The sequence below is a fragment of the Helobdella robusta genome (genome assembly GCF_000326865.2).
Source record: "Helobdella robusta unplaced genomic scaffold HELROscaffold_5, whole genome shotgun sequence".
Lineage (NCBI taxonomy): Eukaryota > Metazoa > Annelida > Clitellata > Rhynchobdellida > Glossiphoniidae > Helobdella > Helobdella robusta.
Window position 1 is genome coordinate 3,991,067 of NW_008705254.1, and position 12,244 is coordinate 4,003,310.

The window sequence follows — 12,244 nt, forward strand, 5'->3', positions numbered from 1 at the left end:
ACTATATCAAAAAAGACGTCAAATCTGTTATTATTATAAATATAGAGGAATAAATACACAGATACAAAAATAATGTAATAGATACACAGATACACAAATAGTATAATAGATACACAGATACAAAATTAGTGTAATAGATACACAGATACAAAAATAGTGTAATAGATACACAGATACAAAAATAGTGTAATAGATACACAGATACGAAAATAGTGTAATAGATACACAGATACAAAAATAGATGCACATGTAAGTTATCGTAATTTAAAGTAAATGTTTTACATGAAAAAGATACCGATAAGAAAGTATCTTACAAAAGTCTGACAGATTAAGGCAAGATAATTTCATTGGCACGTCTCATCATAACTCGAAAAACATCTATAATTATATTTTTAAGACATTTGCAGTCAAATTTGAAATTTAAAAAGAAAATGACAACAAATGAATGAATGAATGAATTTATTTTTTTGTTCAATGTTAGACAGAAAAGATTAAAACTTCAAATTTACCAATGAAATTAATTTCAGATTAACTTTAAATGTAAACCTATCTTTAAAAAGTGCATTAAGAAACACAGAAATTCATAAAAATATAAACAGTTGAATACAATTTTAAAGTTGAATGAAATATTTTCACGTCACGTATCAATATGGTGGAATTTTAATTTTATTAAAATATATAATATATATTAAATTTATTATTTTGTTGATTTATAAAATATTTTTCAATCAATGAACTGATATATGAAACAAAATGGAATGTTTAACGGCACTTTATAAAAAATTAAAACTAAAAAGTATCACCGTGCTTATGGTATAATTTTTCGGATTTTCTATTCCACATCACTGTCACTTTCATACTCATCACTACATCCATCCTTCGCCATTATCAACAACATCATCGTCGTCGTCTTCGTCATCACCACTCCTTTGTGACTATAAGGCGATACCGATGCCCACGCAGATGGCGATGGCCAGCCCTGTGACCCCCACCCACTGGCAGATGATCAGGATGGTCTTTATGATGGAAACCTGAAAATTTTGTAAGGTCGACTTATTATTTATTTTTAATGTTTGCTATTATTGACATCATAGCAACATTTTTGTCATCGTTTCGTCTGTCGTGTCACTTCACTTAGTTTCATAAATAAAAAACAAAGCTATACAAACTTATCTACTTATTTTGCTAATGCTCTAAATAAATTATATTGCAAAATTGAAAATATTCTTTTTATAAATTTGTAGGCGATCCCTGGTCTCCAGGCTTAGAAATTTTTGTTTTATGTCAGAATCGTACCGATAAACAAAATTTTCAACACAGGTAACTTTTTTTCAGCTGAATAACTTGCACATTCATGATAATAAGAATATCATCGGAGTGATGATTGTAACTTTTTCAGTACAGTAACTGTGCTCAAATGTCAAGTTATCTTCCCCAATCACATGAAATGTCTGCGATATGTTAAATCGCGTGTATTTACTGTGTGTGTGTATGTGTGTGTGTTTGTTTGTTGATATAACCTCTGAGATGCACTTAAGACAGGAGTGAGCAAACTTTTCGCTGTGAGGGCCGCATTGAAAACTATTTGACTTTTCGAGGGCCGCATATGTACATTTATCGACCGTTAACTGGGGAGGGGGAATTTTGTAACATGTTCATCCTGATCATTTATGGCTGACGACCTATTTTTTTTGCTCATGATATCTTGCTCCCGACCTTTTCTTGGGAATTGCATTATTTCATTCATAATTTCTAATTTTTAAAAAATGTTGAAAATGCCTCGCGGGCCGCATAAAATAGCTTCACGGACCTCATGCGGCCCGCTGGCCGTAGTTTGCTCTCCCTTGACTTGAGAGATTTTTTAAATTGAAACATAAATATAGCGAAATAACAATAATAAAAGTATCTAGCGCAAATAATAAAAATTTTTTTGTCTTTATTATTTAAAGGACAAAGGCAACAAACCCAGTCTGTTTCCCTTCGTGGTTCGCTGAACCCAAAATTATTATTCGAGGATGCAACGTCTGATTTTGAGGAGTCTGAAAAGATCAAAATTTTCAAACAAATTCAAAAGTATGCACACTATTTTGAAAACATTTTTATCAACTTTAAAAGAAAATTGTTTGAAATATCAAAAAAGGCAAATTGTTTCCATTAGAAAACTGTCAGCATTACAATAAAACTCATCTCACAATGAAACATCCAACACTCAAAGGTTAGCTAAATTTGCACATTCCATATCAAAATGCGCATGATTCAGAAATTGAAAATTGAAAAAAAAACTGACGAGCTGGTGAGTTGAGGTATTTGTCGTGGGCCAGCAGTAGGATTTCCATGCACGTGTGGTAGACAATGAGGGCCACCATAACCCACTGCACCCAGCCGTAGTTCATGTTGGACATCTTCATGTAGAACGACAGGAATATGTTTATCACTGCCCGTGCAATTGTTCAGTGTTTTTAGTTATTGATGATGTTTCGTTTCGGATTGTTTTTATGGTCAATGTTTTTTATTTATTTTATCATTGATATCTGGTTTGAAAAATATTTAAAAAGTGGCCAGGAATATAAATAAGTTTTGAAAATTGACAACCGTTCCTAGGAAAATGAAGAAGGATCATGATTGATTAACATTGAGATAATTGTTGAATGATGTTGTTGTTAATGATATTGTTGCTATTGATATTGTTTTTGATGTCATCACATTAATGTCACCTGCAATGATCAGAGCAAACTGTCCAACCAAGAGATGAGCAATGTTGAACAACCAACGATTCTTGTGAGTTGGTGCACAACGGAATAAGGACATGAAGGGCTGTTGCAATGATGAATTGTTGACTCGTGAATTGTTGAGTTGTGAATTGCTGTGTTGTGAATTGTTGAGCTGTGAATTGTTGAGTTGTGAGTTGTTGAATTGTTTTATTGTGAATTGTTGAGTTATGAATTGTTATATTGTGAATTGTTGAGTTATGAATTGTTATATTGTGAATTGCTGCATTGAAAATATTTTCCTTACAAATTATTAAAAAGCATTAACCACAAGTTGTTGTTGGTAGGTTTTAATTTACATTTAAGAATTACTTAAAATGTTTAAATTATTGTTAATAATTGTGGTTTATGGTTTAAATAATGGTTTAAATATTGCAGAAACGTTTACAAAATAAAAACTCTATAAATCAAAAAAAAAACAATTTAACCAATTATATAAAATTGAAACCAACATTTAGAAACACGAGTATCATGACTATGATGCCCAGTGGCGGGTGAGCGCTGTCGATACCAAGTGTAGACTGGTAGTGTGAATTTAACAAAAAAAATGTTCTGAATAAGTTATCATCTAGCCAACTCCATCAAATTGGTTCATTGAAATTTAAATTTTTAATAAATGCAATCATAACAATTTGATGTTGGTGAAAGAAAATTCATAAAATTTAACTATACTGAAGACGACGACATCAACATAAACAACTACCAAAAACAACAACAACGACGACAACAACAACACTATTGTAATCTTAAAACAACACTCATGAACAATTAGATGATTGAACCCACCGAAGCATAGCCCATCCTCTCACAGAAGATGATGATGAAGGCGATAGATGTCAGGATGAATACGGATGACATCATGACTTGGTGCAACTACGGTGTTTGGTGGTGGTACATAATATTATATGAATAATTAAATGAATAAATGAGTTGATGAGCAAAAAATGTTTTTTAAAACATAAAACAAGGAAAATTAATAACCAAAAATAAGATTACGACCACAGTATGAAAAAATACTATTAAAATAACTATAATAATTACGTCAAAATTAGAGTCAGTTGATTGAATCATCACAACATGAACAACTACAAACCCTGAACCAGACAGCTTGTTTGCAGAGCTTGCTATCCTTCCATGCTGATTTGAAGTACCTCGGAAGCAGCATGCCCGTACTGGCGCACATAAGCCAGGCAATCACCATCAAAATACCTTTTAAAAAAATTTTTTTAATATTCATTTATGACTTTTAAGATGACTTTTTAGTTTCTTTCTAAAAGCTGCATGACGTTTGCAAAACAATATTCTAATCATTTCTGCCGACGATCAGATACTGAATTGGAAAATTAGTGAGTTGCTTGTAAAAGAATTCTCTTCCTAAATGTTGTTCTGACAGAATAAAATTAGAAAAAAACTCTACCATGAGCTTTGATGAGACTGTTAGAAACTTTTGAAGAGCCAACACTGGTCACAGCGAAATCGGTGAGGTTGAGAGCGGATGAGGAGGCGAATCTGGAATTGTGGTAAGCTAGCAGTTGGTCGTTCGCTAGTTGGTTGTTTAAGATATTATTTTTTAATTTCATTTTTGCACTTTTAAATTAAACTTCATCTAATTTTGTGCATCTACAATTTTAGTACCTTTACTGTTATTTCATAAATGGAAATGTCAAACATATTGTCACAATATTGTCAAACATGATGCTTATGAAAAAGAAATGAAAAATTGGATGATTCTCTTGCATAAATGTTCTCATTTCTGCAAGGGAATAATCAAATTTAACAAAATTTAATTTAATTATTTAGTTATTTAATTTATTAATCATTTAATATAATTTAATTATTTTATTATTTTAACAAACAATTTAAAAAACGTACCGTTTGGCTGAATGCCGCCCGTAGCGTAGAGCAAGTAGTAATTTCTGTCCCCGGGAAAAAAGATGGTGTCTCCAGCGGCTCTCTTCTTCCTCCTGGATGATGTACTCGTCCCATTTCTCATGGCTTGGGAGTAACTGCATCGTAACATTCCGTTCACGTACTCACCTGATTTGTCCATTATGAACGTGTCTGACGGCTGTAGGCGTTAAAAAAATGCTGGTTTTCTTCGTTAATTGAAAACATTAACCAAAACAATTTTATGTGTCTTTGGAAAAAATTATTCTTAACCTGCAAGTGGTCGTTCTTAATTATTGTTATTCTTAAAATTTAATCTTTCAACAACTAATGTTTTTCAACAATAAGAGCAAAAATTATATATTATTTGTGTTTTTTTTAAATGAAATAAAAAATTGAAAGTATTGAGAAGGACTGACAGGCGATACGTAGCTGTTGGTTTTGCCGGTATTTTTTGACAATCGAATAGCGCAGGAGGTGCCATTCAGGTAGCAACTTACAACGCTGTCGTCGCCCTGCAAGTGGTCGTTAAATGTTACCGACATAAAATATTTCAGTCTTCATTATTTAGAACAAACATGTTAATGAAAGAATAATTTCTTAAAAACATTCCTAACCATTTTATCGTCCAACGAGAAACCGATAGCGATATAATCTGATTTGGTTTTGACAGGACCCTCCAATTTGAAATCTACATAACCAGCTCTGGCACTTTTCGACCAAGTGAAGGCACATCTGTTTTCTGAACAAACGAACGAACTGCCTGGATTCTGTCAAAATGAATTGCTCATTCAATTTTTTTATTTGCTCGAATTTTGAAAAACATTTTAAATTTTTGTAAAGAATGAATCGAACCGCATTAAAATATTGTAAATAAAGCAATTTATATAAAACGTTTTTTATCTAGTGAAAATCTTTTAACAAATAGTTCGAATAATCTATTATAATAAAATAATCAATAAAAATGGGTTTTATAACTCTTAAACATCACCTTTGTTGTGGCTGTGGTTGTTGTGGTGGTGGTAGTGGTGGTGGTTGAAGCTGTCGTTGGAGTTTGAGCTGCAGTCGAAAAATTGTATGCAGTTCTTGAAGAATGTTTCACGGTGTGTATTTTCAACGTCTTGGTATCTTTGAAATATACGGAATTGAAAAATAAATTTTCCTGGAAATATTCAAGAGTATTAGCCAAAATTATTTTCCTAAACTGATGATTTAAAGTTGCAATCTACCGTTGTTCATTGGACCGGTGGCATAAAGCAGGTAAAAATTCCCGTCTCCAGGGTAAAATATCTTATCCGACTTGGAGGAATCATTGAAGGGAATCAGCAACTGCGAGAACTTGCACTTCAATGCTCCATCAACATAATCACCAGAAGTGTTAATGATGAAATTTGACGGCTGAATACAAATTTTATTCAACACAAGGTAGAAATGGTTTTATGTCATTCAAGTGCAACTTAAACTTTGTTACATAAAACAAAGTATGTTTTATTTTCCTTATAACGAACTTACCATGCTAACAAAAACATTGCTCTTTTCTTCACCATTGTACGAGAGGATGATTTTAAACTGGTTTGTAGACGGGTCCTTGAAACACGCAATAACGCTGTCACGGCCCTGATTGAAATTTTACTTAAATTGGAAAAACAATGATGTACACTGTCGATGTAAAGTGTTCATTATGTGTATTTTTGTTCAGCACGTGTCTGACAATTGTAAGTTTTTTTTTATATAAAATTTCATAAATCATAACTTGATTATGTCATCACGTCATCATCACAATTATGATTAAAAAAGTAGTAAACAACTATTGATGAAAAAAAATTGTTAAAGTGAAGTCGAGTGCATGTGATTATGTGTTTGCTGTTACTTAATACATTAACATTTATTCAACTTTGAGTTTGAAATATTTATGACGCATTCGACAAAGTATGGTATTTTATCTTGAACTTTCACAGTACCCCGAAATTAAAATTTATGAGCACTTGAAACAGAGTGACACTCAAATCTCCCTGTTGGTTTAAGTTTAGCGTGATGACGGCACGTTTTCTCGGTGGTTTTATAATTTGGATGGTCTCTTGATTGATTGATTGGTTGGTTGATTGGTTGGTTGGTTGGTTGGTTGGTTGATTGATTGATTGATTTCATCACAATCAATATTGAAATTGAGTTTTCTTAAAATACAACTATAACAAACAATTTAAAAGTTTATATTTTGTTTGGTATGAAAAATGATCAATCTTTATTTAAATAAAAAGATCTTTATTTGAAGTTAACCATTCAAACAGTGTCAGACATTTATGAAAAAAGCAATCCTGCAAAAATATAGAGAAAAAGTGAACCATAGAATTATATCACAAACTGATACTATTAAAATCTTGTATAGCAGCAACAAACACACACATAACAAAAAACTGATAAACAGTGTTATCCTATCAAATTTGTTAACGGAAACAATAACCATTTCGTCATCGACCGAGTAGGCCATAGCAATGTAGTTAGTCACTTCATTGATCCTTCCTTGCAGGCTCACATCCATGTACCCACTCTGAGCACTCGTGCCCCATGTTATCACACATTCTTGGTTTGGACACGCGAACGATCCATTTGCTGCCTGCCCTTGTGGGTTCTGCTTGAATGTTGGTTGTATATTTGTATGTGCACGCGTGCGTGTGTAAGTGAATGTATGCATGAATGTATCTATGTGTGTATATGTTGTGTGTGTGTGTGTGTGTGCGCGCGTGTGTGTGATTGTTTAACAAAATATATGTTTATCACTGTGTGTTGTGATTGTTTAACAAGATATATGTTTATCACTGTTTGTATTTGTTGATCTTGGGAATGGCAAAATATTTGATGGTACAAAATTTTTTATATTTTCATGCTTGTGGTTTTTCATGTTTCATATTCAATTTTAATTTGCACAATTTTTTGAACTGTTTTAATTTTTAGTTGTGTATTCCATTCTGCTTTTCCATTCAATCAACTATATTGCATGCAGCTTGTACATGAGCGCGTTCATTTATAGAAATCACTTCTAAGCTTAGAGCTGCATTTGCATTCAGTCACAGCTCGACATTTTCAGCCTTGTTAAATGTTTGCTAATGAAATAACAAAACGTGATCGTCGTGAGTAAAATGTGAATGAGCAGGTAGAAAGAAAGTACCGCCTGCATAGATCGCATGTTGTTTCTACAGTACAGGTAGAGACGAAGGCATGAAACCTCTTCCCAAATTTGTTCATCACATTCAAGATGCACGTGTTAAAACGTTTTCACTATCAAGAAACATATTATTTTTTATCTATATGAAGCATATGGTCGGTGAGTTAGCTCAGTCGGTAGAAGTGTCATGTTCCGTGCAGGCAGATACGCGATGCCTGGTTCAAATAACGTCTTTATGAAACTAAAAAAAATTATACGCCATGCGTGTACGATGCAGTGTTTGTGCTTGCATACAAAATGTGTAAAAACGTTATGTGGTGTGGGTAGTAGAGCTTTTATTGCAAAAATGTTTAACATAAGTATAGAATAACCTGCTTAGGTGACTATGCGTTTGTTAGAGAAGCAAAATGAAGAATAACAAAAATAGTGTTGGAGTAGAAGATATTAAAAATGGGTTGCAATATGTATCTATATGAAATAAAGATACCAGAAAATATGTAGAAAAACTGTACAGATAACTGACCTATCAATGTTGGCAGGATATGTTGTAAAAAAAAAATTCAATACAACAAGTGGAAGTAAGATGTTAATGGTGTTTGAAAAAAATTTAAATAGAAACAAAAATAGATAAGAATATTTAAACATTTTTTTTATAAACAAAGATTTTTGAGAGTTCAAAGCACTTTTTGAAAATAACATAGATCGTGCTTTATTTATGAATTTCTTACTAGATATAGAGTTGTAGAAAGCGATGAAGAATGATTTGTTTTTGCTGCTGCTGTTGTTAATGCTTCAGCTAAAAAAGTTGTTATTTTTGCTGAAGTGGCCGGTGTGGTTGCTGCTGGTGTTGAGGATGTTGCTGATGGCGCGTAACTGTTGGTTAATGCAGTGAGTGAAGTTTTCTGGGATGAAATGACTGAACTACCTAGCAAATTGTTGTTGCTTGTTGTTGTTATTACTTGAGTTGTGATCAAATTAAAAACAGTAGTTACATAATTCGTTGTTGAAGTTAAAGTTGATGCTGATGCGATCGTCACTGCAGGACCTGCTGGGGAATAATTTATTGACCCACTCTGGATACTCCAGTACATTGTTTTCGTCTGCACTACAGTGGCACTTAATAATTTTTGAATATTTAAAAAATTGAAATGATAAACTCGGTTTTTAGTTTAAACGATTATTTATTTAACAACTTTATTATCTGTTGAATACGTTCCTTATTTTTGAGCATAAGTACCAGTAGACAGTTATTTTTTAATTTTTCAAGCCAATAAAAATATTTAATTTTTTTTAAAGATTTTAACTCACTTAAAATTAAATTCTCCAACAAATGCCTTGGGATCCCAAGTGAATGTAACTTTAGAAAAGCCAGCTGCCCTTGTTTGAGTAACCGCTGTATTGGACTGATATACATATGACTAGTATAAATATGATTTAATTTTGATTTTTTTTTTAACTCAACGTCAGTTCTTAGCCGTCTTGAAAAAAATGTTTAAACGAACTAACGCATATTTGTTTTGTGTTGGAATCCACATTCGTGAAGACTCCTATCGGGGTGCTGCTGCTGCTGCTGAAGGCTCCCAATATAAATCCGGTGAAGTTTTCGCTCTTATTCGAGGAGATTGACACTTCAGAAATTTTGAAATTGTTTTTACAAAATGAATAAATAATACTAATAAGAAACAATTATGAAGTCATGATTCTAATAAATTACACTTTAAAATTCTCAAATATAAATACCCTCGGATATTTAAATGAATTGAAGAAAATATGAATGTTTGCCTCTTTTTTCGACACTACCTAAACACCAGCAACTGTCCAAACAATAGGAAAGAAAAATTTTCAAAAATTTTGAATACAAACGAAATAACAACAGCATCAGTGTAGAGATAGTCTTGAAAACTAATAAAAAACAAATTCAATGAAACTGTTCGACACAACCTATTTTGATGGTTGTGATAAAACTCATTTAGCAATGAATATATAATTTGGAAACCAATGTCTTCAAACGGGTGCAATATTAATTTCCAGTTTAACAAATATATAAATGATATTTCAAAAAATGCTATCATAATTAATTACATTTAATAGAATTATATATTTTTGAATGTCAAGTTGACGAACAAACCTATGAACGTTGAACCAGTCTGATTTGTAGTGATGATATAAGATGAAAGTGAGGTTTGGAAAGAAGAACTGTGACTAGGAGCTAAACTAGTACAAGTTTGTTCTGGAGCTCCTCCTGGAAAGGCCACCGCAACAAATAAATAACTGAACAAAACTATTATATTTTTGAGTATCATGATTGAGGTTAGAGTTAAATTTCAAGATTTCTTTAAGATTTCTCAGTTCAATGTTTTTTTTACAGTCGATAAAGTTATCTCTCTAAAACTTAATTAAAAGTTTTAAAATAGTTTTTTTATGAGGACTTGAATTCTTTCTTTTCCGAGCGAATATTCCATTAATTTATATAAACTCCTTAATAAGTTATGTGCGCGTTACATATACAATATAATGCGTTAGATTCTCTATAGACTGTGTTTTATACATTATATCTTATAAGATGTGTTTAAGTATGCAGTTGCGTGGTTTAAAAAAATGACATGTATAGCAGACATTTTGTATTAGAACCGTCGGTGGATCTCACATCATTGCATACGGTAATGTATGTTATATATTACCTTTAATTTTTCATTTTTTAGCGTGCGATATACTAATGAGAAGAATGAACATTTCTCACTGAAAATATATAAATGCTTTATGAAACAAAACAATGAACATCACAACTACAATTTTTTACATTTATTCATTGCCAACGCAGCAGGCCACACCTGTGGCCAATCATTAAAACACGTATACATCAGGTAAAACACGAATGATACACTCTCAGTCTCACCACACACACACACACACACACACACACAATATATGTGTGGTGTGTGGTGTGCGTGGTGTGTGTAGTGTTCGTGGTGTGGTGTGTGTAGTTAGCAGGAGGCTTGCTGTACTGTTGTAAAAACCAGCAACAGAATGATGACAAGAAAATAATGAAGAATATTTACTGACTCTTTTGTCGTTCGGGATAACCAAAGTGGTTCGGCAAACAGGCTTCAGCAAAAACTTTGCTCCTGTTATCGGGACGGGATGGAGTTTTAAAAATTGAAATCAGTTGGAGACAGAGGATAAAAAAAAACGAAAGCCCGTAATGGCATGGGAAACACAAAATTATATTCAAAAAGATTAAATTGCGTGTGTCGTGTCGGTGTGTTATTGTGTATGAGAGCATGTGATTGCATTTATACTGCTATTACTACTGAAAAATTCATTTTATCTAAAACAGTATGTACCACTGGTAGTTACTAAAACTTACGCATACTGTTATTCACTTAGCAATAATGCATACTACATGACACGACATAAAATTCGTGGAATTGTACAGCTTTTGTTTGTATGAACAACACAAGTTCGTAGTAGCAGCAAAAAAACAATACTCTGCTGTTTGTTTGCAAGGCAGCTAACTCTTAGTTGATTACCACACAATCGTGTCATTGCATATATAGCTACACACACACAGACACACACACACAGACACACAGACACACACACACTCACATCACATAAACATACTCGCACAAGCATAACTTTACTCAAGATTTTGGAAAATTAAAATATTTTAACAAACATAAACATGATGATTGAGATGATTTTGATGATGATGATGATGGATGTCTTGAGGGTGCTTATGATAAGGATGATGATGATGGTGATAGTGGTAAACACTTATAATCATGGCGTTCGTGACGATAGTAACGATGGAAACAATGTAAACTATGATATGATCGGCATCGTCATCATCATCATCATCTTCACCATCATCATCATCATCAACACCAACATAATCATCATTATCATCATCATCGTTATCATCATCATCGTCAATCATTGTTTTCATCATCGTCATATTCATCATTATCATCATCATAAATCAGAACCAGCCATTACCATCATCATCACTTATAATTTTTATATCTTGTCATCATCCTCTATTCACTATCTTAGTCCTAATCATAATTTACCACCAACAAAATTACTGTCATCTTTTACTTTATATTTAATCATCACCTGCTTGTCTTGCATTGTAACAGATTTATGTTGTAACAGATTTCGACCCTGTCATGTTATGATTTTTTAAAAACAATAATAATTATAACAACAATAATAATAATGATAATAATAATAATAATAATAATAATAATAATAATAATAATAATAATAATAATCATTATCTTCCTCATCTCTACCACATCATCGCATCTATGACTTGCTTAACTTTTACGATAATATGACTGGGCCACAACCAGCATATAACCATTATCATCAACATTGCTAACATTATCATCATCATCAATATCATCATCATGGATCTATC

General features: G+C 32.4%; 1 protein-coding gene across 1 annotated transcript; it reads right to left on the minus strand.

Annotated features, from left to right (window-relative positions):
- Window positions 1-442: 442 nt before the first annotated feature.
- On the minus strand, window positions 443-10,121 carry HELRODRAFT_189243 (hypothetical protein; the record flags this gene model as incomplete). Its single annotated transcript, XM_009027359.1, has 19 exons — window positions 443-1,031; window positions 1,392-1,451; window positions 1,521-1,628; window positions 1,966-2,039; window positions 2,288-2,434; window positions 2,715-2,883; window positions 3,221-3,289; window positions 3,555-3,641; window positions 3,862-3,977; window positions 4,186-4,311; window positions 4,641-4,836; window positions 5,075-5,170; window positions 5,273-5,397; window positions 5,647-5,817; window positions 5,885-6,053; window positions 6,168-6,272; window positions 7,117-7,287; window positions 9,325-9,446; window positions 9,947-10,121. The coding sequence occupies 19 exons, from the start codon at window positions 10,119-10,121 to the stop codon at window positions 936-938; spliced, it is 2,382 nt and encodes a 793-aa protein (XP_009025607.1). The 3' UTR covers window positions 443-935.
- Between the last annotated feature and the right edge of the window lie 2,123 nt (window positions 10,122-12,244).